Source organism: Bufo bufo, chromosome 5, assembly GCF_905171765.1.
Source record: "Bufo bufo chromosome 5, aBufBuf1.1, whole genome shotgun sequence".
NCBI classification, from domain to species: Eukaryota; Metazoa; Chordata; class Amphibia; order Anura; family Bufonidae; genus Bufo; species Bufo bufo.
The window spans coordinates 467,991,660-468,018,880 of NC_053393.1; the positions used below are offsets into that span (position 1 = coordinate 467,991,660).

At 41.6% G+C, this 27,221-nt stretch overlaps 1 protein-coding gene across 15 annotated transcripts in view; it reads left to right on the forward strand.

Annotated features, from left to right (window-relative positions):
• The window catches only part of LOC121002352 (sodium channel protein type 4 subunit alpha-like), a 450,413-nt gene that overhangs the window by 413,237 nt on the left and 9,955 nt on the right, over positions 1–27,221 (forward strand). For all 15 annotated transcript variants that reach the window (XM_040433808.1, XM_040433805.1, XM_040433807.1 and 12 more), the window contains 2 exons: positions 9,520–9,576; positions 26,060–26,197. In XM_040433808.1, coding sequence (XP_040289742.1) covers positions 9,520–9,576; positions 26,060–26,197 — 195 coding nt within the window. The remainder of the gene's footprint in view (positions 1–9,519; positions 9,577–26,059; positions 26,198–27,221) is intronic.

The window sequence follows — 27,221 nt, forward strand, 5'->3', positions numbered from 1 at the left end:
TCTCAAAAAATCGATTACGCTGATTTGCCGAATTTTCTGAAAAGCTTTGATTCGATCCAAATTTATTTGCGTTAAATAACAGCTATTTCCAGGCTGCAGATAGCCTTTATAGTGGTGTAGAACACTGTGCCTTGCAGTAACATGCCTAGGGAGTCTGCTGTGGTAATGAAACAATACTGTGAGTCAGTTTGACATGCACATGACAGGCATCGCTCTTAGAATCACTGCACACTTAACTTATTTGGGCAGTTACAGGCCAAATCTGACCAAATAACTCAAGTGTGAACTCAGTCTTACAGGTCGATGTTAGCGCCAGGTATAAAGAACCGTGCAGAGGCCCAAGATCCTACTGTAGCGTGAAAAAGTGCACTCCTTTTACACCGTCGTCAGCTGATTCCACATAGATGTCTACAAAACCTGTTCTATTAAACGCTTATACAAGTAGAGCCCCCCTGACAGAGTGGAGAGGGTTTCAGCAGTAAGTTTGTGTTGACGTAACTGATTATTTTGCCCTTCCTCTGATTTGTCAGAACAATAACCCCCAAAGAAACGGATCCTGTCTGTTAAGCATCCGCCTTCACTCGGTCAGCGTTTGGTCAGTAATCCATCAGTATTGCTAAAGCAAAAAAAAACAGAAGTGGAATCAAATCAGAGATGACACATGAATGGAATATTGGCATGTCTTCTGTGTTTTGTACCCACTCCTGCTTTTGGCTACCAAATCATAAGCCAATTCTGATAGGACCATACAGACCTTACAGCTGCTACACAGACAGGATCCATTGTGCGTCTCATTTTTCCTTCCTTCTGACAGATCAGAAGAAGGGTCAAATAAATGATGATCTCAACTAGGCCAAAAAAGCAAAATAGTGGCCCAGTCATGGAGTGGGGAGGGTGGGAGAAAAGCTTGAGAAGTCCACAGAGAGGCCCAATGACATAGTGTTGAGATAACAGCAGCATGAGGAGACCACAGAGAGACTCAGTGACATAGTGTTGATTTAGCAGCAGCATAAGGAGGCCACAGAGTAGCAAGGTGATATAGTGTGGAGGTAGCAGCAGCAGCAGCATGAGGAGGCCACAGACTGGCAAGGTGACATAATGTTGAGGTGGCAGCAACAGCAGCATGAGGAGGCCACAGAGTGGCAAGGTGACATAGTGTGGAGTTGGCAACAGCAGCAGCATGAGGAGGCCACAGAGTGGCAAGGTGATATAGTGTGGAGGTGGCAACTGCATGAATAGACCACAGAGTGGCCCAGAGACAGAGTTGTGAGCAGCATGAGGAGACCACAGAGTGGCAAGGTGACATAGTGTGGAGGTGGCAGCAGCATGAGGAGGCCACAGAGTGACCCAGTGACATAGTATTGATTTAAAATTCCCCAAACCTATACAGTAAATTGTGAATTAAAAAAGCATATACATTAAAAAAGCATGTACATTGAGAAACATCTAATACGTATAATACATTTAAAACTTATCGCATAGGTGTTGGGTATGTCGGATAGCCCAACAGTCACCTTCCAATAAGGGCTGTGTATGTAGGGATGAGAGCAGCAAATTAATTTGTTTGGGTGTTGCAGATAATATTTGCACTGAACATGAAGAACAAGTGTTAGAAAATCAAGGAGAATTAAAAATTGTTGGATTGGGAATACAGGATACAAAGGATAACCATAATGGGTTTTTCAGTCCTGCAAACTCCTGGAATCCTGGAGTTATTTTGTTGTACCCCAATGACCCTCCTTTGTATGTAGGTTATATCAAGCCACTTATCTGTAGGTGCAAGAGATAAGATGAAAAATGCATCAGGTTGTAGGATGCCCAAGGCAGTATAGGGTTAATTAGTCTGCTAAATCTCCTATGACCCAATGTGTCTTAGTATATCTGTATCGATAGTGGTATTAGCAGTTTAACATCATCCATTGGTTGGTACCATTTAGTGCAGCATCTGGTTATATAGATATTCCTCCTTGTCCCACAAGGTAAAAGTTTATGCGAGTTTACCGTATTCTCGGCGTCTCCTTCTACAGTGATAGATCTGCATGCTGGGCCTGTACTTGCTGTCTAAGCCAGAGGCTTATCTCGTAATCTGCGAGTCACTTCCACGTAATAGATCACGTGTGGTCCGGCGAGTCACGTGGCGTCCCACGTGATTGGTTTGTGTGCCAGGATTCAAATTCTTTCAGCGCGATGTTGCCGGCTTGCAAGTGCTTGGTCACAATGCTTGTGATGAATAAATTAGATCCAGCACCATAAATACTTGAGTGAAAGTTTATTTCCAGCAGTGAAAATAACTGTAATGATACAGCACGTCCTTGTCACATCCCGCTTTAGTCTACGCGTTTCGAACAAACACTGTTCTTACACATGACTCAGTCATAGGTGAGCTGGACTCCTTTGTTACCTATATTGCTTGGTCACAATGTTTGCATTAAGTCCGAATAGATAACAGGTTGGCACTGCTTCCAACAATGTGCGGTGCACGTGTCAACGGGCTGGTGTCCCAGGAAACAATGTTGCAAAAAAAAAAGGCACTTCCCAGTGAATATCTTTAGTACGGTAGATTTATTGGTCACATATTACAGCATAGTGACGCGTTTCAGCACCAACGTGCTTTCATCAGACTATGTATATACATCTTAACATTGATTCTTTAAATAGACAACTGAAATACAGAGTGTAGAAAGAGAAACAGGATACAATCCAATTCATCAGGTCGTTCAATTCCGCTGGAAGAAAATAAAAGAAAATAGCTTACAATCTGTATACTCAAGAACTATCAATTAACATACAGGATGCATCAAAGTAAACAAGACCCATTGCATTCACGGTTAAGGCCTCTATGCTCCATCGTTTGTAACCGATAGATCCAATATGCCTCTCTCTTCAGTAGTAATCCATTCCTGTAACCACCACGGCGGGGTAACGGGACACCCTCAATGATTTGGTAGCGCAATTGTGCTATGCTATGTTTCTGTTGGTGAAAGTGGAAGGGCAAAGGAAGTAATAAATTGCCTTTTCTGATGGTAGATTTGTGTTTACTAAGTCTATCCTTCATTCTCATTGAGGTTTCCCCCACGTATAGCAAACCGCATGGACACTTTATAATGTAAACCACAAATCTATTATCGCATGTGAATGTGCCCCGTATTGGGATACTTTCACCCGAATATGGGTGGGAAAAATGTGAGCCCTTGATGACACTGGAACAGTTAACACAGTTAAGGCAGGGGAATGTACCTTGTCTAGGAGAGGATAATGTACTCTGTCTCATTTCCATTTTATTGCTACCCACATCGGCCCTAACTATTTTATCTCTAATATTGTCAGCTCGTTTATAACACATCATGGGCGTTCGTTGAAATTCACCTATCTGTGGGTAGGATTTGGATATAATTTGCCAATTTTTATTAACAATGGCCTTCAGACGTTGGGTCCAAGGGTGGTATTTGACCACCAAAGGAATCCGTGATTCCATTTTATCTCTAGCCATCTGTGTATTCTCTGCTTTGTCTCTCTGTTCCTGTTATAGTTCTGAGGGGTAGCCTCTTTCTCTGAACTTAGTAGTCATCTCATCTAATCTTTTTTGACATATGTCAGCATTACTGACAATGCGTTTCACCCTTTGATATTGGGAGTAGGGGATAGATTTCATTGTGGATGCTGGATGGCTGCTGGAAAAGGTTCTTCAGGATAACGCAATCAGCATGAGGAGGCCACAGAGTGGCAAGGTGACATAGTGTGGAGGTGGCAGAGTCTACCACTTGGAAAGGGAGGGACTGCAGCACCAGCAACTTGGCCAGGAGCACGTTCAGCTTCTGCGCCGTTGGATGAGTGCACGCATACTGTTGTCTGTTGGAAATCGCTTTGGTGATTAATTGCTGACGAAATGACTGATGAGGAGTAGGAGGGTGAGGAGCAGGAGCATCAGGACCGGTAGATGATGGGAAGGACAGACAGCTCCCTTCTGCTGAGGTGGTGGAGCCTTGACTGCCTCAAATTGGGTGCGTGCCACTGGGTGATGCAGCGGTTGCTGCTGCAGGCTGGACCACTACATTGGAGCCACAGTTCTCCCAGACCACTTTATGGTGACGCTGCATATGTTGACGCAGGGCTGTGGTACCAACATTTGCACCCTGGCCACCGTTCACCTTCTGCCCACAGATTCGGTAAATGGCCATGTTCACCTTCTCCGGCGGCTTAACAAAAAACTGCCACACCGCCGAGTAGGTGAACTCCGCACTGACTGACTGCTACCGCCGCTGCCTCCGTGAACCCCTGCACCACTACTTTCCGGGCAGGTAGGCTCCTGCGAAGAGGGTGGTCTACCGTGGGCACGTTTGGCTCCCGACCTCCCACTGCTGCCACCATGCTGACTCCCGGCCACGCCACTCTCCTCATCACTACTTGCCCGCCTACCGGAGGAAGCGGCGGATGTCTTCTCCAGATCTTGGCTTGATCTGATGTCACTTGGGACGAAGTAGATGACCGAGTCAACCATTCAAGAACCGCTGGGTTGCTGTTCAAGACACGACCGCTAGCTGACACTGGGAGCTCAGGCCTCTGGAAGTCACCCCTGCTGCCACGCCCCCTTACTCTGCTGTGACCTGTGCCTGCGCCAAAAACATTTAGGCCTCTGCCACTCCCCTGTGCAGGGCCTGGCACTTCTCTGTCTGACATACTGTTAGATCAAATAAGTGAATAAAAAGGAAATTAATACACCTCAAAAAAGGCTGCAATTTTGTCACTTAACCACACAACTTCTAATAAGCCCTTTCCCCCCCACTTATACACTCAAAAAAAGGCTTTAGAACATATAACTGCACTGCTGAATGGCAAATAATACTTTTTTTTTGGTCACTAATACATGCCAAATAAGGCTTTAGAACATATAAACTGCACCACTGAACAGCTAATAAGCCCTTTTTTTCCACTAATACACGACAAAAAAGGCTTTAGAACATATAACTGCACCACTAAATGACAAATAATACTTATTTTTTGCCACTAATACAGGCCAAAAAGGGCTGTAATTTTCTCACTTCACCACACAACGGCTAATGAGCCCTTTTTTTGTTCCCCACTTATACACGCCAAAAAAGGCTTTAGAACATATAACTTCACCGCACGCAAGCTAATAAGACATAGAAATATTTCCTGTTAATGGCTGTATCACACAGCACTTGCACCCCAATAACAAGAACGTTTTGCTGGAATTACAGAGGTATCTTCTATTGCAAACTTGAAAGCAGCTGTATAATGGCAATTTAGATCCCCAATCAGTGCAGCAAGGTGTAATAGGATTGCTCCTATTACCCAGGCTGTACACTCCCCTATTGGACCCTGTTCTCCTTTTATAGTGTGGAATAATCCCTCCCTATCCTATCCCTACACTTCTAATGATCTGTCCCTGAACTTCTATTCAGCAATTTATAGTCCTGTGACATCACAGGGGCTGGCTGGCTGCTGATTGGCTGCATGCATGGCATTGTGGGTGATCCCTCGTCCCCAGAGTTCTTTGCTCTATGTCCTAACCTGTGCAGCAGCCATTTTAGGAAAAAATGTGATTCGTTTCCACGAAGCGTGAGGAAATTCTGATTCAGTGTAAATCAAATTTTTCCTGAAATTCGGATCGAATTCCACTTCATCAACTTCGATTCGCTCATCTCTAGTCATCGTTATCTGATCAGTGGGGGTCCAACTTCCGGCAATCAGCTGTTTAAAGAGCTTATTCAGGGCAATGAAGAATTTCAGTTTTTTAGATACTAAAATGGGTTGTCTCACTTCAGAAAATGGTATTTATCATGTAGAGAAAGCTAAAGGCACTTACTAATGTATTGTGGTTGTCCATATTGGCTCCTTTCAACACTGCTTGAGAGAACGCCTTTAAAGGGGATTCAACTTAAAGGAGGTGTTCAGGGTTTTTACGTAAAGTTAGCTGAAAGGAGCCCATGAAGTGCTCATGTTGTGTAAAAATGGCCTGCTTCTGATACCATCTCACCAAAGCAATATTACCAGTGCCACTAGGAAAGCCCACTCATCATGGCAAAATTCTCTCGTGACATGTGTCAATATTTTCCGTTCTCTGTAGGTCAGACTAGAAAGCTGTCGAGCTGTAGCCCTTCTCTCTGAACTCCTGACAGCTGCATTATAGACATGCATTATAGCTCGATTCATATCAAATTATAAGAATACGGCTTAAATGAATGTTTATGTGCTGTTAGCAGTTCAGGGGGCTACAGATCCAGCCGACAGACTCCTCTGACCCATTCAGTGTGATGCGGAAAGCGTTCTAGTCTGCAAATGCACTGAAACTGAAAGAAAAGAAAAACTGTTGAATATTTTTAGTAAAGGCCAATTAAAACATTATTTTTAGCCCAAAATAAGTAGAATGCAGTAATCAAAAATCACACCTAAAGTTGCCCATAACCTTTGAAGGGTATGCACTTTTGCAACCACTTTTCATTTCTCCAAATGTAACTAAAATACAAAGTGAGTGAGTTTTGCAAGTAGTCTTGGTTAAAAATATCCTACTATCTGTGGGTTACTAAGGAGGGGTAGCATAGGATGTGGAGTTACATAAGACTGCAATCATAAGCCTTTATATTTTTTATGGTTTGCATAGAACTACTCACAAATTAGGTGCATCAAAGGGCCTTAGAGCAACAGCAAATATGCATCATAAAACTATGTGTGAATCATCAAGCATTTTAGGCTCTATTCACATTTTTTCTTTTGTTGCTATTTCATGTTTTTTGTTACATTAAAATACTGTGTTTTACTTCAGTGCTTGCCAAAAGTACATAAGAACCATGGCAAAGCTGCTGCAAGAAACACACCAAAAACAGCACGTGTGAATGCAGAATAATACAAGAGATGAAAAAAATGCATTTAGCGTTGTTATTCTTATTATGTTTCATTTTACGATTCTTTTTACGAGCAGCAACTTTATTAAAGTTGTGGAGACAATTTATAATGTTTATATGCTTTGCTTGTGTTTTCATTTGTTCTCAAAAACCTTTGTTGTGTCGATTTGAGAAAATTCTCTTACTTGGGACGTTAAACAATATTCATTTTTGTAACCTTCATACTGTCAGGAGTGCTGTCTGAATGTCTTGTGCAGCATGGCCTGATCACTTCATTGCTGGGATTTTGTAGTCAGTGCTGAAGCCACGCCAGTGATGACATAGTGCCCTAGCAATGCATTATTTACATAGACACAGAATCGGTGCTAATTACTGCAATATGTAAAGTGCAGACATGGTGATACTTTGCTGGCATTTTGACAATGTGTTTTATTTCTTATTGTTCTGTGTTTCTCCCTTGTGGCAGGGCACAGCTGTTTCCACTTGAAAACAGAATAGGAGGCTTTGTACATACTACTTTTTTTTTTTTTTTTGCAGAAGACCTGGCCACCATTGTGAATTCAATATTACATGCTAATATAAAAAGCTTTTGTGATGTGAACCCCAACATTGGGTCAGAAATTATGTTCAATCTACAGACAGTTTTTTTTTTTATTGTGACGTATAATTAGACAAAATGTGGTCCTGGGAAAAATTAAAAGTCGGACTCCCTAATGCTGAAATATTGCACCAACAACACAATCATATTCTGTAGGTGGTGTGCAGAGAAATTCAGCATTGCTTCTTATGCATTGCTGAGGTCTTAAAAAATCAGTTGAATAAGGTTACGTTCACAGTTGAAGTTGCCAGATCCAGTAGGCTCTTCTGGCATGGAACACCCTGCCTGAGTTTACCGGATCTGGCATTGCTGGATTCTCCCATTAGAGTCAATAGGGATCCGGTGGGGATCCAGTCATTTTGCAGCATTAAAACCGTGTTTTTGAGCGCTGCAGTGTTTATTGTCCACCCGAAAACCAGCATTTATGCTGGAACAAGCTACCAGGAAAGCCTGCCAGATTTAAACCACAACTGTGAATGTAACCTTAGTCCCAAAAGGCATTTATCCCCCAAAACACACATAAAATTATATATACACACATATAGTTACAGTATCAAATAATATTTCAACACCAGGACTAAATGTTACCTTGATACAGTGATTAAAGGGGTTGTCCGGGTTCAGAGCTGAACCCGGACATACCCTTATTTTCACCCATCTCATGCTCCGATGTGCTCCCATGCCCTGTGCTAAATCGCGCAGGGCACTGGCTTTTTTGTCTTCAATAAAACACTGCCGGGCGGTAACTTCCGCCCGGCAGTGTGTTCGGTGATGTCACTGGCTCTGAGGGGCGGGCTTTAGCTCTGCCCTAGCCGTTTTACTGGCTAGGGCAGAGCTAAATCCCGCCCATCAGTGCCGGTGACGTCACCGGGGTTCCTGTTAGCCCCATGGAGAGCCCCGGTACGTCACCGGAACTCCTAAAAATGCCTTTGCCCTGCGCGATTTAGCGCAGGGCAAAGGAGAGCATCGGAGCATGAACTGCTCCGATGCTCATGTCAGGGGGGCTGCCGGGGTGAAAATGGAGGGATGTCCGGGTTCAGCTCTGAACCCGGACAACCCCTTTAATTGCTTTCTCTACCAATATTAAAGAATACCACTATACAAAACCCACATTTATGCCATCACACCATTATCACTACATAGTAGTAATTTCCACACTCCAAGATATCAGGTGGTGCCACAAAATAATAATTCTGAGACAGCAGAAGTTAGTTCACAGATTAAGTGGGCACTCTCACAACCGTATTTTTGGTCCGATCCACATTTTTTGCAAATCGGATAGGCGTTTCAGTAGGGCTGAAAAAGATGGGGACAACACACCATGTGCTGTCCGCATCTGTATGTCTGTTCTGCAGCTCTTCAAAAAAAAATAAAAAATTAATAGAAGACATCTTATTCTTGTGCATTTTGAGGACAAGAATAGGCAAAGAGCTGGACGTATTGATCTGCAAAATATGGAAAGCACATGACGGATAAAAACGGATATGGTCGCATGAATGCCCCCATATGGAAAAAATGCATACCCAGTACTCGTCCAGGAATAACCATTATAGTTTACATTAACCCAGTGAGGACACAGCTATTTTACACCTGGACGAGGCCATTTTGCAGACATGCGTCAATTTATGTGGTAATAACTCTGGAACACTTTTACTTATCCAAGCCATTCTGAGAATGTTTTCTCGTAACACATTATACTTCATGACGTTAGTAAATTTGAGTAGATGTATTTCACCTTTATGTATAAAAAATCCAAAATTTCCAATTGTCTTCCCCATTGAAGTGAATGCGGCTGAGCACAGTACCAAGCACAGCCGTTATACAATGTACAGCACTGTGCTTGGTGAGCAGAGCGAAGGCTGGGATGCTCACAGGAGTGCAGGTGCCTTCTCAAACAGCTGATCGGCGGGGGTCCCAGGTATTAGATCCCCACCGATCAGATACTGATGACCTATCCTGACCCTGCATACAAGCATCAAATGTAGCACAAAGCAATAATAGTAGAAAAATACAAGTACGCAATAAAGCCCAATTACATTGAATTTTCTCTTGTTACAGGCTACATTTAAAGGATGGATGGATATCATGTATGCCGCTGTCGACTCACGCCCAATGGTCAGTATATGTTTTGAGAGATCATATTAGTAATTGTGCATTGGCATGGATTTTTAAAGAATTAATGTATTATTGACATGCTGCATCCGGTGACACGTGGTAATTTTTGCATGCAAAAAAGTTTCTCTGTCTGACATTTTTATATGACGATATTTATGGTCCAAATAAGATGTATTAGCACCATTTTCAGGAATCATGTGATTGAGATCTCAAATAGCATTGTGTATGAAGCATAATGCTGTGTTCCTACTACCTGCAGAAATTCCAAACATAGACCACTTTTTTCAACTTTAATGGGTTGTCCCATGAAAAATATTCTACAGTTTTTAAACCAGCACTTGGATCTGAATACTTTTATAATTGCTTGTGATTAAAAATGTAGCATAGCTAAGTTATTCAATAAAATGTATCTGTATAGCGCCACCTGCTTTTTTCTTATTTCTTTGTCCGGCTCACTGAGATGGTCGCACATGCTCAGTTTCATCCTTCAACTGCCTCCTGAGCTGTGATAGGGAGAGCATGGACACACCCCCTGAGCTGCAGCAGAAAAGACACTCCCCTTGAGCTGCCAGCTTAATATAAATCTAGCAGAGCAATGAATGGGGAGATCTCTGGATCCATGTGAGGTACAGGGTTGATTCTAGCTTTGTTAGAAAGAGATTGTCATGTCCTATACAATGTCTGATTTTGATTTTTTACATAAGTCATGGGATAACCCCTTTAAAGGGAATGTGTCACCTATAATCTTTTTCTGCCAGTTAAAACCAGATAGCGACATACAGTACAGACCAAAAGTTTGGACACACCTTCTCATTCAAAGAGTTTTCTTTATTTTCATGACTATGAAAATTGTAGATTCACACTGAAGGCATCAAAACTATGAATTAACACATGTGGAATTATATACATAACAAACAAGTGTGAAACAACTGAAAATAGGTCATATTCTAGGTTCTTCAAAGTAGCCACCTTTTGCTTTGATTACTGCTTTGCACACTCTTAGCATTCTCTTGATGAGCTTCAAGAGGTAGTCCCCTGAAATGGTTTTCACTTCACAGGTGTGCCCTGTCAGGTTTAATAAGTGGTATTTCTTGCCTTATAAATGGGGTTGGGACCATCAGTTGCGTTAAGGAGAAGTCAGGTGGATACACAGCTGATAGTCCTACTGAATAGACTGTTAGAATTTGTATTATGGCAAGAAAAAAGCAGCTAAGTAAAGAAAAACGAGTGGCCATCATTACTTTAAGAAATGAAGGTCAGTCAGTCAGCCAAAAAATTGGGAAAACTTTGAAAGTAAGGGCTATTTGACCATGAAGGAGAATGATGGGGTGCTACGCCAGATGACCTGGCCTCCACAGTCACCGGACCTGAACCCAATCGAGATGGTTTGGGGTGAGCTGGACCGCAGAGTGAAGGCAAAAGGGCCAACAAGTGCTAAGCACCTCTGGGAACTCCTTCAAGACTGTTGGAAGACCATTTCAGGGGACTACCTCTTGAAGCTCAACAAGAGAATGCCAAGAGTGTGCAAAGCAGTAATCAAAGCAAAAGGTGGCTACTTTGAAGAACCTAGAATATGACATATTTTCAGTTGTTTCACACTTGTTTGTTATGTATATAATTCCACATGTGTTAATTCATAGTTTTGATGCCTTCATAGTCATGAAAATAAAGAAAACTCTTTGAATGAGAAGGTGTGTCCAAACTTTTGGTCTGTACTGTATATCCTTTTTTCTAATCTGTTATTATTTTCTGTATGTAGATTTTTTTTTGTTCTGTTTCCTAAAAATGATTATGGGGCTGCCATCTTGCCTGAGCTGTTCTTAAAGGGGTTGTCCGGGTTCAGAGCTGAACCCAGACATATGCCCATTTTCACCCAGGCAATTCCTCTGACACGAGCATCGGAGAAGTTTATGCTCCGATGCTCTCCTTTGCCTGCACTACATCGCACAGGGCAAAGGCATTTTCTGGAGTCCCGGTGATGAACCGAGCTCTCCTTAGGGCTGCCAGGCGGAGGCTTCTGCCCAGCAGTGAGCCCGGTGACGTCATCAGCACTGATGGGCGGGCTTTAGCCCTGCCCTAGCCTGTAAAACGGCTAGGGCAGCGCTAAAGTCCGCCCATCAGAGCCAGTGACGTCACCGAACACACTGCTAGGCAGAAGCCTCTGCCCGGTAGTGTGTTATTATAAATAAAAGATCGCTTTCCCTGCTAACATCAGGGGGGCTGCTTGGGTGAAACCCGGACAACCCCTTTAACCTCATTTAACTATATACTGTACAGCAGCCACCATGGGCCATAGACAGAATGGACAAGCGGGGACCTCATTGACTTCTGTGGGAGAGTTTTCTAGGCATGTCCGGTGCAGAGTTCAGTAGGGAGTATATAAGCTATGATATCACCTATTGTGAATGGTGGATTATGTGTTATCTACAGTATTCAGAGTTAACATCTGTAATTCTAACCCGGCCTGTAATGATAAGCAGATAACTGCAGTAAAGTGATCTGTACAAACCAAGAAGTGTATGTATTGATGTTACTTAGGCTACTTTCACACTTGCGTTTTGGCTTTCCTTTTGTGAGATCCGTCATGGGCTCTCACAAGCGGTCCAAAACAGTTTTGCCCTAATGCATTCTGAATCGAAAAGGATCCACTCTGAATGCATCAGTTTGCCTCCGATTAGTCTCCATTCCGCTCGGGAGGCGGACACCAAAACGCTGCCTACAGCGTTTTGCTATCTGCTTGCCCAAACTGAGCCAAACGGATCCGTCCTGGCACACAATGTAAGTCAATGGGGATGGATCCATTTTCTCTGACACAATAGAAAATGGATCCATCCCCCATTGACTTTCAATGGAGTTCATGACGGATCCGTCTTGACTACGTTACAGATAATACAAACGGATCTGTTCATGATGGATGCATGCGGTTGTATTACTATAACGGATCCGTTTTTGCAGATCCATGACAGATCCGCCCAAAACGCGAGTGTGAAAGTAGCCGTACTTATATAGCGCTGACATATTCTGTAGCCCTTTACAGACATTATCATCACTTGCTGTCCCCAGTGGAGCTCACAATCTGATTCCCTATCAGTATGTCATTGGAGTGTGGGAGGAAACCGGAGTACCCAGAGAAAACCCACAAACATAGGAAAATGTTTGAAGAACTTTAGGATTTAAAAAAATATATAGAATAGTGACATGGAAAATTTAAAATAACCACCAAAAATTTTAAATTTAAAGATATGTTTAACATAAAAACTTCATTTAAAAGACAGGTCATTTTCTGATGACACATTTTCATTAATATATGTTATTTGGTTGTGTACAAAGAGGGTGATTTAAAGATAGCCCCTTCCAGTTTTCATTGTATTCCACCTAACAGATTAAGTGAAACAGAAAACAGTAACACAAGATTTAATTCAGTTGTAAATTACTGAAAGTATTAGTCCGAATGAGATCTGCGAAGATTTGTTTTTCCAAGACTATCATTGTCTTAGCAAGGCCAGTAGACCACCATCACATAGCTACTGTAAACCTCCCTCCCTTTTATAATGATAAGATTGTCAACTTTAAGTGATCCCTTTTTGTTAGAAGGGTCACCCTTAAATGGGTTCTGCTACTGGAAATCATCTGTAATGCGTGGAAGAAACCTTAAGCAAGTGTTCAGTTTCCCTGCAGCACCACCACAGGAGAAATAAGGCATTACATGATGACCAATAAAATCAATGGTGTGTCTCTGTAATGCATGGATAAGTTGGGTCCTCCAGAGAAAGAAAAATCTGCTTTTTACTCTGGGTAATTGATAGAGGTCCTAAATGATTTACCAAAAATTCTCTAATAGGGTATTAGAAAAAAAAGAATTTCAGCCACTCAACTCTTTTTAGGTAATCATCTTCTAAATTCCCACATTACCCCTGCACATGTATATTGTAATTATTGTGGTAATAGTAGAAGGTTTCATATGTGGTTGTGCGTGATCCCAAAAATAATGGCTTAGTGATTAGCACTGGTGCCTTGCAGTGCTGGGGTCCTGAGTTCAAATCCGCATGGAGTTTGCTTGGGATTCCTCTCACACTCCAAAAAAAAGGCAAAGTGGCTTCCCGCAAAATTAACCCTAGAGTGTGTTGGGGGTCGATCCCCTATATGGCAGCCATTGACTTCCCAGCCACACAGTTGTCCCTGTGATTAAAGCGCATTACGAATGTTTGTCATCGTTATTTCTTATGATGATCCTCTTGAAAACAAATGGATGTCCATTGTGCGTATTGAAGGCTTAGAAAAGTTGCTGAAATATGAGGCGTTGCTCTTATTAACTCTAATTAATGTGAAACACAGTAATGTTTTGGCATCAGATCCTTAAGCCGCATTCCAAAGACTTTTCCTCTAAATAATAAAAAAAAATATTTGACAAGCAAGTGGCATGAGAAATGTAAAACATTAGTAAAACAATTACATTTTCATTTGGTGTCTGTCTGTCGCTCGCCCTCGGTGGTCCTCTACCATTGTGTTCTTAGTGGTAAATGAACTGGCTTCTACATGTCATATGCTTCTCTCCCCCAGATTCATGCATGGTTTTAATTAGCTCGATTTATTTCCCAGATGTTGATTTGGACTTGTTGGGGCGAGCTCATTATTATAAAATGATTTATTTATACAGATTTAACTAATTAAGAATCAAACATTACAATTCTCGTAGTAAGTAGCCATTTCAACCAAACGTGCACAGGGGCGGAATTTCCTCTGTGGATTTTGTCATGATTCTGCTGCCAACTGAAAGGTGAACCTGCGGCAAAATCGACATATGTTGCATGCAGATCTCTCACAGATTTCCCTTGTTTCTCCCTATTTATAAATGGACATGCTGAAGATTTAAGATCTACACTGGAAGTTAGTTACCACTGCAGGTTGTGGATAGAGTTCTGTGAAATCTCATCCACTTTGCTGGTACTGTAATACACTGTGGATTTTCTGCATGCAATTCTAGGGTGGAAAATCTGCAGTGTATCTGCTTCTTGTGAACATAGCCTTAAGGTATTTGCACATGTATGACTGGGCAAAGAAGGACAGCTGTCAGTCTTTAAGCAAGACTGACCACTGGATTTCTAAGGCTGGTTTCACAAGGGCGTCATGGATTTGGGCCGGATAAGATGCGGGTGCGTTGCGGGAAAATGCGAATATTTTAATGCGTTTTGCACGCGCGTGAGAAAATCGGCATGTTTGGGACCCAAACCCGAACTTCTTCACAGAAGTTCGGGTTTGGGTTAGGTGTTGTGTAGATTTTATTATTTTCCCTTATAACATGGTTATAAGGGAAAATAATAGCATTCTGAATACAGAATGCATAGTACAATAGGGCTGGAGGGGTTAAAAAAAATAAAAAAATAAATTTAACTCACCCTAATCCACTTGTTCACGCAGCCCGGCTTCTCTTCCATCTTCAGGACCTGGGTAAAGGACCTTTGATGACATCATGTGACGGACCATGTGATGAGCACAGTGATGTCACCACAGGTCCTTTTCCTCCTGCACAGCAAAGAAGAAGACAGAAGAGAAGCCGGGCTGCGTGAACAAGTAGATTAAGGTGAGTTAAATAATATATATTTTTTTTTTTAACTACTCCAGCCCTATTTTACTAAGCATTCTGTATTAAGAATGCTATTATATTCCCTTGTTATAAGGGAAAATAATAAGGATCAGGTCCCCATCCCAATCATCTCCTAGCAACCATGCGTGAAAATCGCACAGCATCCGCACTTGCTTGTGGATGTTTGCGATTTTCATGCAGCCCCATTGACTTCTATGGGGCATGCGTTGCGTGAAAAATGCACAAAACGCACAAGTGATGCGTGAAAATTACCGCTCGTGCACAGCCCCATAGAAATGAATGGGTCCGGATTCAGTGCGGGTGCAATGCGTTCACCTCACGCATTGCATCCGTGCAGAAATCTCGCCCGTGTGAGAGGCCTAAGGGTGAGTTCCCACATCACCATTTAGCTTTCCATTCTTCTGATCAAAAAAATTAAAAAAAGATCCGTTATTTTGAGCATCACTGCACTAAAAATAACTGATCCATTTTTTTTTAGCATCAGTTATGATCAGTTTCCATCACTTCCTTCAGATATCAGGTATTTTTGGCAGTGGAAAAAGTACTGCATGTAGGACTTTTTCTTCCGCCAAAAATAACCCATCTCTGATGGAAGTGACACAAACTGATGCAAACTGATCATAACTGATGCTCAAAATAACGCATCCATTTCTTCTTCCTTTATTTTTCTCTTTTTGTGACGGATCATAAGGATGGAAAGCTAAATGGTAAATGTGAACTCAGCTTAAGGTCTCATGCATACGGCCATTGCCCGACTGTTCCGTGCATTGGGGACAGAAGGATCCAGACGCATTCAACTTCAATGGGTCCGTGATCCATCCACACCGCTAGAAAATAAAACATGTTCTATTTTTTTGCTGTGCCGAGGCACAGACAGAGACCCCACAGAAGTGCTCTGTAGTGCTTCCCTGGGATTCCGTGCCGCTGTTCCGCACAACACCTTCCGGATTGCGGACCCACTGAAATATCCGGGGCCCGTATATTGAGGACTAGAGATGGCCTTGCGGTTCGCCCGGCGGTCATTTTGCAGCGAACTTTGCGTGTTCGCGATTCGCCGAACATGCGAACATATGGAGAAATTCGCGCCCGCCATATTCTTTTACATTATGAAGAACTTTGACCCATGACACATCCATCAGGCGATACAGGACAGCCAATTGAGACGTTTCAGCACATGGACATACCCCCTACCTTATAAATAAACCTGATCTGGCCGCCATTTTACATTCAGTTTTTTTCCAGTGTAGGGAGAGGTTGCTGTGTGGAGCAGGGACAGGCTGTTAGGGACACCAAACGCTAGCTAATAGGGCCACAAAAGTAATTTTAAGGACTGGTATAGGTGTGCTATTGATAGGTGTGATACACAGAGGGGTGCGATATACTTATACTTTTATAATGAGTCAAAAACACATAGATCTATGTAGTGATTACCTGGAAGTCAGGGGCCTAGGGGCTTACTAGGGCCATTTTTATATAGGGTAAGGTTCGGGACTGGGTCGCTCTTATCACGGCGGGTGGTTTGTGGTTAGGCTATCAGGGCCAGAATAGCACCCCCCTGTAGGGCAATATCAGGGACAGGTCTTTCCCCACCCTGTCCTTCAATACCACATCATCATCTCTTCATCTAGCCCAGGGATAGATGGTTTTTGCTTTCCCTCCGGGATTCATGGATGTGCACTGGAACCCCCCGGATGGTGGTAGGACATATGGTTTCTGATTTGGTGCCGCCGAGCACCTGATTTAGTGCCGCCGAGCACTTGTTATTGCCTACCACATCTATGCTTTTTGCTTAAATGGTTTCTGCACTTTGTTTTAACTGATGATCTATTCTCTGGATAGATCATCAGCATCTGATCGGCGGGGGTCCGACACCCGGGACCCCCGCCGATCAGCTGTTTGAGAAGGCAGTGGCGATTCAGCAGCGCTGCGGCCTTCTCGCTGTTTACCGCTGGCCCAGTGACGTCACGACTAGTATCAACTAGCGTGGGCGGGGCTAAGCTCTGTTCACTTGAATGGAGCTTAGCCCCGCCCACGCTAGTTGATAATAGTCGTGACGTCACTGGGCCAGCGGTAAACAGTGAGAAGGCCGCGCCGCTGCTGGAGCGCCGCTGCATTCTCAAACAGCTGATCGGCGGGGGTCCCGGGTGTCGGACCCCTGCCGATCAGATGCTGATGATCTATCCAGAGGATAGATCATCAGTTAAAACAAAATGCAGAACCCCTTTAACTTTAATAATTTAATTTATTTTCATTTTGTGGGATATCTTTTCCATTCACACGTCCGCAAAATGGGTCCGCATTCGTTCCGCAATTTTGCGGAACGGGTGCAGACCCATTCATGTTCAATGGGGCTGGAATGTGCTGTCCGCATCCGCATTTGCGGATCCGCACTTCCGCATCTGTGCTTCCATTTCCGCAAAAAAATAGAACATGTCGTATTCTTGTCCCCAATTGCAGACAAGATTAGAGATTTTCTATTATAGTACCGGCGATGTGCGGTCCACAAATTGCGGAATGCACATTGCCGGTGTCCGTGTTTTGCGGATCCGCAAAACACTTACGGACGTGTGAATGGACCCTCATAGTAAAATTATTAAAGGTTACATTTTATCTTCATGTATATTCTAATGGATTGCCTTCCGTGTACAATGTTATAATATACTTTCTATGTTAGAAAGTATATTGTAGTGCATTTGTATTGTGCGGCAGTTGTGTGCGGTTCGCTGCGATACTGCAGGTATATAGAGGGACAAGCGTTATTGGAACAAATAATTTCTACTAGTGTGATATACCAGTCGCCCCCCCAAAAAAACTGATTGAAGTGGCATGTTATATACCAATATACTTTCTTTATAGTGCATTTGGGTACTGTATAGTGCATTTCCACATGTGCGTACGTGAAAATTATATTGCCGATATTTCGCATTGAAAAAATAATAAATGGAGATCGCAAATTCGAATAATACATCTGGTATGTCGCTGTCCATGTTGTGGGACTATTTGTGCACTTCTAGTAATTATTTCTTGGCTGCAAATATGAGCTGAAGGTTTTTCAGGTTCGCCTGCCATTAAAATGAATGGGACCCGCCGCAAACTTGTGATTCGCGAACATTTGATCGCGTTCCCGGCAGATGTTCGTCCATCACTATTGAGGACTTGCTGTTTGCGGGCCGCAATACGGGCATGGCTGGGCAACAGCCATGTGCATAAGGCCTAAGAATGAGCAGGAATTTCAAGGAATGCATTACAATACTGAATCATTTCCTACAAAACTATCCCTAGTATGACAAGTTCTTAATGCTGATATTTTATAAATGGGTCATTATGTTAAATGCTACATTTGATGCAATCATGCTGCCTGTGCGTTTGGATGACTGATAATGAATGTGAACAAAAGTGGAATCCGAGCAAGCAAAATGGATGACCTGAACTAACGTGAACAGAAGACTGTACTGTAGATAAGACAGCAAGAATGTGGGTGAATCTGGCAAAAGAGTATCAAGTGACTTGGTGAATTAGTAGGTTTTCTCCTGTGCATAGACAAATGTTTGTTTTTCTTATCTGCATTAAGATTCATTGCCGCTTATTGATTTTTACATTGGGTTTTCAGGAACCGAGCTGTAAATGGCTGAATATGTATTTAACTTAAGAGTGTTAAATGAACGGCTAAGTAATGAAGCTTCCTTGAAGTGTAATTATCTCTACCTAGGCCCTTTTCATACCATGCAAAAGTATCCAAACATTTCCTTTGCCTAATGTAGGCTTCTACACTATTTAAAGGCAACGTGTCATCAAAAAAACAACCTATTGTTTAAATCATCTTTTTATGTTAAACATGTGTTGAAAGAATTTTTGGGGATGTTATTTAGAATTTTCCATGTCAAAATCTATATAAAAAAAAAAAACATTTTCACATTGGCCACTAAGCCTAATAATAGTCGCCACTGCTTGGTCTGTGCAGATAATTTTACTGCAGTTATCTGCTTATCATCACAGGCAGGGTTAGAATGATTTATATGTGTATATACAGTACAGACCAAAAGTTTGGACACACCTTCTCATTCAAAGAGTTTTCTTTATTTTCATGACTATGAAGGCATCAAAACTATGAATTAACACATGTGGAATTATATACATAACAAACAAGTGTGAAACAACTGAAAATATGTCATATTCTAGGTTCTTCAAAGTAGCCACCTTTTGCTTTGATTACTGCTTTGCACACTCTTGGCATTCTCTTGATGAGCTTCAAGAGGTAGTCCCCTGAAATGGTCTTCCAACAGTCTTGAAGGAGTTCCCAGACATGCTTAGCACTTGTTGGCCCATTTGCCTTCACTCTGCGGTCCAGCTCACCCCAAACCATCTCGATTGGGTTCAGGTCCGGTGACTGTGGAGGCCAGGTCATCTGGCGCAGCACCCCATCACTCTCCTTCATGGTCAAATAGCCCTTACTTTCAAAGTTTTCCCAATTTTTCGGCTGACTGACTGACCTTCATTTCTTAAAGTAATGATGGCCACTCGTTTTTCTTTACTTAGCTGCTTTTTTCTTGCCATAATACAAATTCTAACAGTCTATTCAGTAGGACTATCAGCTGTGTATCCACCTGACTTCTCCTCAACGCCACTGATGGTCCCAACCCCATTTATAAGGCAAGAAATCACACTTACTAAACCTGACAGGGCACACCTGTGAAGTGAAAACCATTTCAGGAGACTACCTCTTGAAGCTCATCAAGAGAATGCCAAGAGTGTGCAAAGCAGTAATCAAAGCAAAAGGTGGCTATTTTGAAGAACCTAGAATATGACATATTTTCAGTTGTTTCACACTTGTTTGTTATGTATATAATTCCACATGTGTTAATTCATAGTTTTGATGCCTTCAGTGTGAATCTACAATTTTCATAGTCATGAAAATAAAGAAAACTCTTTGAATGAGAAGGTGTGTCCAAACTTTTGGTCTGTACTGTAGATATATATATATATATATATATATATATATATATATATACAGTGCTGCCCATAATTATTCATAGCCCTGGCAAATTTTGACTTAAAGTTACTTTTATTCAACCAGCAAGTAATTTTTTGACGGGAAATGACATAGGTGTCTCCCAAAAGATAATAAGACGATGCCCATTCATCTTTAGCAATGAGCTCCAAATCTTTCAGGTTGGAGGGTCTTCTTGCCATCACCCTGATCTTTAGCTCCCTCAACAGATTCTCAATTGTATTCAAGTCTGGACTCTGGCTGGGCCACTCCAAAACGTTAATGTTGTTGTCTGCTAACCATTTCTTCACCACTTTTGCTGTGTGTTTTGGGTCATTGTCATGCTGAAATGTCCACTGGTGCCCAAGTCCATGTTTCTCTGCAGACTGCCTGATGTTGTAGTTGAGAATCCTTATGTATTGTTCCTTTTTTTATGCTGCTGTTTACTGTGATTAGGTTCCCTGGTCCATTGGCTGCAAAAACACCCCCAAAGCATTAGGTTCCCACCACCATGTTTGACAGTGGGGATGGTGTTCTTTGGGTTGAAGGCTTCTCCTTTTTTACGCCAAATGAAGGAAACATTATTGTGACGAAACAATTCAATTTTTGTTTCATCTGACCATAACACAGAAGACCAGAAGTCTTCTTCTTTGTCCAGATTAGCTTTTGCAAAAGCCAAGCGAGCTTTTGTGTGCCTTATCTGGAAAAGTGGCGTCTTCCTTGGTCTGCATCCGTGGAACCTAGCAGTGTGCAGTGACCGTTGGATTGTCTGCCTTGAGACATTGCCACCAGCAGAGCCCAGATTCACCAGGATGGCCTTGGTGGTGATCCTTGGATTCTTTTTTACCTCTCTAACTATGCTCCTGGCCAGCACAGGTGTCACTTTTGGCTTCCGACCACGTCCTCTGAGATTTTCCACAGTGCAGTACATCTTGTATTTTTTAATAATACTTTGCACTGTAGCCACTGGAACTTGAAAACATTTAGAAATGGCCTTGTAGCCCTTTCCTAACTTGTGAGCAGCCACAATGCGCAGCCGCAGGTCCTCACTGAGCTCCTTTGTCTTAGCCATGACTGTCCACAAACCAACTGCAGAGAGCTGCTGTTTTTCACCTGTTGAGTTGATTAAAACAGCTGTTCCCAATTAATCAGGGTAATTAGGATGCTTTAGAACAGCTTGGACTATTTGGAATGGTATAGAACCTTTGATTTTCCCACAGACTGTGACAGTATGTGAAGGGTATGAATAATTTTGGACTGGACACTTTTTGCTCAAATGTAAATAAAAGCTGAGAAATGTTTTTTTTACCACAATAATGCCTCTTGTACATTGTCTTATTATCTTTTAGGAGACACCTATGTAATTTCCTTTCAAAAAATTACTTGCTGGTTGAATAAAAGTAACTTTAAGTCAAAATTTGACAGGGGTATGAATAATTATGGGCAGCACTGTATATATATATATATATATATATATAGCAAAAAAACCACTGGCAGCACCACCCTGGATAGTGTGGAAAAATAGACGGGTGCAATGTCCAAGTATGGTAAAAGGTGCTTACCCACTTTAGAAGACAAAAAAATCGGACTGCACTCCAAGCATCTCTTCAAGAAAGTTTAGTTTTTATTCACCCATAAGGTGGCAAAGCGACGTTTCGGCTCAAGCATGAGCCTTTCTCAAGCATGCTTGAGAAAGGCTCATGCTTGAGCCGAAACGTCGCTTTGCCACCTTATGGGTGAATAAAAACTAAACTTTCTTGAAGAGATGCTTGGAGTGCAGTCCGATTTTTTTGTCTCCTATATATATATATATATATATATATATATATATATATATACAGTGGATATAAAAAGTCTACACACCACTGTTAAAATGTCAGGTTTCTGTGATGTAAAAAAATTAGACAAAGATAAATCATTTCAGAACTTTTTCCACCTTTAATGTGACCTATAAACTGTACCACTCAATTGAAAAACAAACTGAAATCTTTTAGGTGGAGGGAAGAAAAAAAAAAAAAACTAAAATAATGTGGTTGCATAATTTATAACTGGGGATGTAGCTATGTTCAGAATTAGGCCTCATGCACACGACCGTTGTGTGCATCCGCGGCCGTTGTTCCGTTTTTTTTTTCGCGGACCCATTGACTTTCAATAAGTCCGTGGAAAAATCGGAAAATGCACCGTTTGGCTTCCGCGTCCGTGATCCGTTTTTCCAGTCCGTGAAAAAAATATGACCTGTCCTATTTTTTTCACGGACAACGGTTCACAGACCCATTCAAGTCAATGGGTCCGTGAAAAATAACGGATGCACACAAGATAGTCATCCGCGTCCGTGATCCGTGTCCGTTTTTCCTATCATTTTCAATGCAAACTTGACTTTTTTTTTTCACTTTTCATGTCCGTGGATCCTCCAAAAATCAAGGAAGACCCACGGAAGAAAAAACGGTCACGGATCACGGAACAACGGAAATCCGTTTTGCGGACCGCAAAAAAAAAAACGGTCGTGTGCATGAAGGCCTAAAGCATTCACATTCAAGATCATGTTAAATTGAAGTCAGCATACACCTGCCATCATTTAAAGTGCCTCTGATTAACCCCAAATAAAGTTCAACTGCTCTAGTTGGTCTTTCCTGAAATTTTCTTAGTCGCATCCGACAGCAAAAGCCATGGTCCACAGAGAGCTTTCAAAGCATCAGAGGGATCTCATTGTTAAAAGGTATCAGTCAGGAGAAGGGTACAAAAGAATTTTCAAGGCATTAGATATACCATGGAACACAGTGAAGACAGTCATCATCAAGTGGAGAAAATATGGCACAACAGTGACATTACCAAGAACTGGACATCCCTCCAAAATTTATGAAAAGACGAGAAGAAAAGTGGTCTGGGAGGCTACCAAAAGGCCTACAGCAACATTATAGGAGCTTCAGGAATATCTGGCAAGTACTGGCTGTGTGGTACATGTGACAACAATCTCCCGTATTCTTCATATGTCTGGGCTATGGGGTAGAGTGGCAAGACGAAAGCCTTTTCTTACGAATAAAAACATCTAAGCCAGGCTACATTTTGCAAAAACACATCTGAAGTCTCCCAAAAGCATGTGGGAAAAGGTGTTATGGTCTGATGAAACCAAGGTTAAACTTTTGGGCCATAATTCCAAAAGATATGTTTGGCGCAAAAACAACCCTGCACATCACCAAAAGAACACCATACCCTCAGTGAAGCATGGTGGTAGCAGCATCATGCTTTGGGGCTGTTTTTCTTCAGCTGGAACTGGGGCCTAAGTTAAGCTAGAGGGTATAATGAACAGTTCCAAATACCAGTCAATATTGGCACAAAACCTTCAGGCTTCTGCTAGAAAGCTGAACATGAAGAGGAACTTCATCTTTCAGCATGACAATGACCCAAAGCATACATCCAATTCAACAAAGGAATGGCTTCACCAGAAGAAGATTAAAGTTTTGGAATGGCCCAGCCAGAGCCCAGACCTGAATCCGATTGGAAATCTGTGGGGTGATCTGAAGAGGGCTGTGCACAGGAGATGCCCTCGCAATCTGACAGATTTGGAGTGTTTTTGCAAAGAAGAGTGGGCAAATCTTGCCAAGTCAAAATGTTCCATGCTGATAGACTCATACCCAAAAAGACTGAGTGCTGTAATAAAATCAAAAGGTGCTTCAACAAAGTATTCGTTTAAGGGTGTGCACACTTATGCAACCATATTTTTTTATTTTTTTATTTTTTCTTCCCGCCACGTAAAAGATTTCAGTTTGTTTTTCAATTGAGTTGTACAGTTTATAGGTCACACATAAATCTGACAGTTGCAAGAAAAAGTATGTGAACGATATGGAATGATATGGATTTCTGCACAAATTGGTCATAAAATGTGATCTGATCTTCATCTAAGTCACAACAATAGACAATCACAGTCTGCTTAACACACCATGTAAACATTCACAGTGCAGGTGGAAAAAGTATGTGAACCCCTAGACTAGTGACATCTCCAAGAGCTAATTGGAGTGAGGTGTCAGCCAACTGGAGTACAATCAATGAGAGGAGATTGGAGGTGTTGGTTACAGCTGCCCTGCCCTATAAAAAAAACACACCAGTTCTTGGTTTGCTTTTCACAAGAAGCATTGCCTGATGTGAATGATGCCTCGCACAAAAGAGCTCTCAGAAGACCTACGATTAAGAATTGTTGACTTGCATAAAGCTGGAAAGGGTTATAAAAGTATCTCCAAAAGCCTTGCTGTTCATCAGTCCACGGTAAGACAAATTGTCTATAAATGGAGAAAGTTCAGCACTGCTGCTACTCTCCCTAGGAGTGGCTGTCCTGTAAAGATGACTGCAAGAGCACAGCGCAGACTGCTCAATGAGGTGGAGAAGAATCCTAGAGTGTCAGCTAAAGACTTACAAAAGTCTCTGGCATATGCTAACATCCCTGTTAGCGAATCTACAATACGTAAAACACTAAACATGAATGGATTTCATGGGAGGATACCACAGAGGAAACCACTGCTGTCCAAAAAAAACATTACTGCACGTTTACAGTTTGCAAAAGAGCACCTGGATGTTCCACAGCAGTACTGGCAAAATATTCTGTGGACAGATGAAACAGAAGTTGAGTTGTTTGGAAGAAACACACAACACTATGTGTGGAGAAAAAGAGGCACAGCATACCAACATCAAAACTTCATCCCAACTGTGAAGTATGGTGGTGGGGGCATCATGGTTTGGGGCTGCTTTGCTGCGTCAGGGCCTGGACGGATTGCTATCATCGAAGAAAAAATGAATTCCAAGTTTATCAAGACATTTTGCAGGAGAACTTAAGGCCATCTGTCCACCAGCTGAAGCTCAACAGAAGATGGGTGTTGCAACAGGACATAACCCAAAGCATAGAAGTAAATCAACAACAGAATGGCTTAAACAGAAAAAAATACGCCTTCTGGAGTGGCCCAGTCAGAGTCCTGACCTGGACCCGATTGAGATGCTGTGGCATGACCTCAAGAAAGCGATTTACACCAGACATCCCAAGAATATTGCTGAACTGAAACAGTTCTGTAAAGCGGAATAGTCAAGAATTACTCCTGACCGTTGTGCACGTCTGATCTGCAACTACATGAAACGTAGTGGGAGGCACATATGCAAACTGTTGTAATTCCTACACCGTTCACCTCATTTGGATGTAAATACCCTCAAATTAAAGCTGACAGTCTGCAGTTAAAGCACATCTTATTCGTTTAATTTCAAATCCATTGTGGTGGTGTATAGAGTCAAAAATGTTAGAATTGTGTCGATGTCCCAATATTTATGGACCTGACTGTATAAAGCACAGGTGATATTACAGCTTATCTACTCCCTCCTGACTTTTGTGCAGGTCACACAGCATGCCTACAAAAATATCCCATTGTCAGCTCTTGTCCTTTGTGATTATGGCCTATATTAGCTGATTTAAAATGTATCTCTAAATGTTGTTAAGAACAGATTAGTGAAGATGGCACCCCCCAAAATCAAGTTTAACACTTATAAAAAACAGAAACCCTCCAACAATAAAATAAAAACAGATTAGAATGTCACTATCTGGTTTTAACTGGCCCAAAAAATATGTGGTGACACATTCCCTTGGGAAACAAAGGCATCATGTCATTTAATGGAAGAAACAGTCCATATAGTAACCTTACTTTTCCCATGCGCTTGAGTATACTACATGGGTTTTTTCGGCAACTTGCCAACATTATTATGATGAGAAGGCCCTAAGAATTAATGCAACTGAGCTTGTTATCTGAAAATGATAATTAGCAAGTGACAGCAGAAGACAATCTGGTGCTTGCTACATATAGTAATGCTCATAAACGGTGTTATTGTGTGTGTTTATCATTATGTTTGCTTTCTTATAGACTGAGCAACAGCCAATATATGAAACCAATAAATATATGTACCTATACTTCGTCATATTCATCATTTTTGGATCTTTTTTCACTTTGAACCTTTTCATTGGTGTGATTATAGACAACTTCAATCAACAAAAGAAAAAGATAAGTATCTAACTTCATCTGTGTACTTTATATTCTCTTTCTTCTGCAGTATCTATCTATCTATCTATCTATCTATTATCTGTATGTCTATCTGTCTATCTATCTCCATCTATTATCTGTATGTCTATCTGTCTATCTATCTCCATCTATTATCTGTATGTCTATCTGTCTATCTATCTATCTATCTATCTATCTATCTATCTATCTATCTATCTATCTATCTCCATCTATTATCTATCTATCTATCTATCTATCTCCATCTATTATCTATCTATCTATCTATCTATCTATCTATCTATCTATCTATCTATCTATTATTTATATTTGTCTCTTTCATACACATGTTTTGCATTTTCACTATAAATATCAGTCTGTGGAATAAATTTTGCCAATGTATTGTTTGCAAACTTCTGATCTTTAATTCAGATGAGTCTGGCATAAAACATTAATTTTCCCCACGACATAAAATACAGAATTTATAAAGCAAAATCAGATAAGCGTAAATGCCTTTCAAAGATTCTTCTCCTGGAATGATTTATCTGAAACTGTATCTCAGGTTGAGAAAGATAGGGAACATCCCTTTAGAAGAATCTGACTGTTTTATCACCAGCTCACATGTGCCGACAGACAGCACAACAGCCGGCAGGCTCATCATTACTGCTGTTATACAGGGATGTCATTCATATACCCAAAGCAGGAATATTATGGAAGACAGATAATGTGATTGCCCGCATTCGATTACATCCAAGCAGTGATTTTTATTATTAAAGTCATATTTATTATTAGTAGTATTATTTTATTTGATGTATTCCAGCATATTTACCGGGTCTGTAATCTTCACTGCAATTATACGTGAGGCTCTGCACTGATAATGTGACATATCACTGTTGCCCACACAGCCCATAAATGCTTATGAATACATTTTGCAATGATGTCCTCCCAAAACTGAGGGTTTCCATTACGTCCTAACTTTCTGGCCCTGTGTACTAAAATTGAATTTTTTGTGAATCAAATGAATCACTAA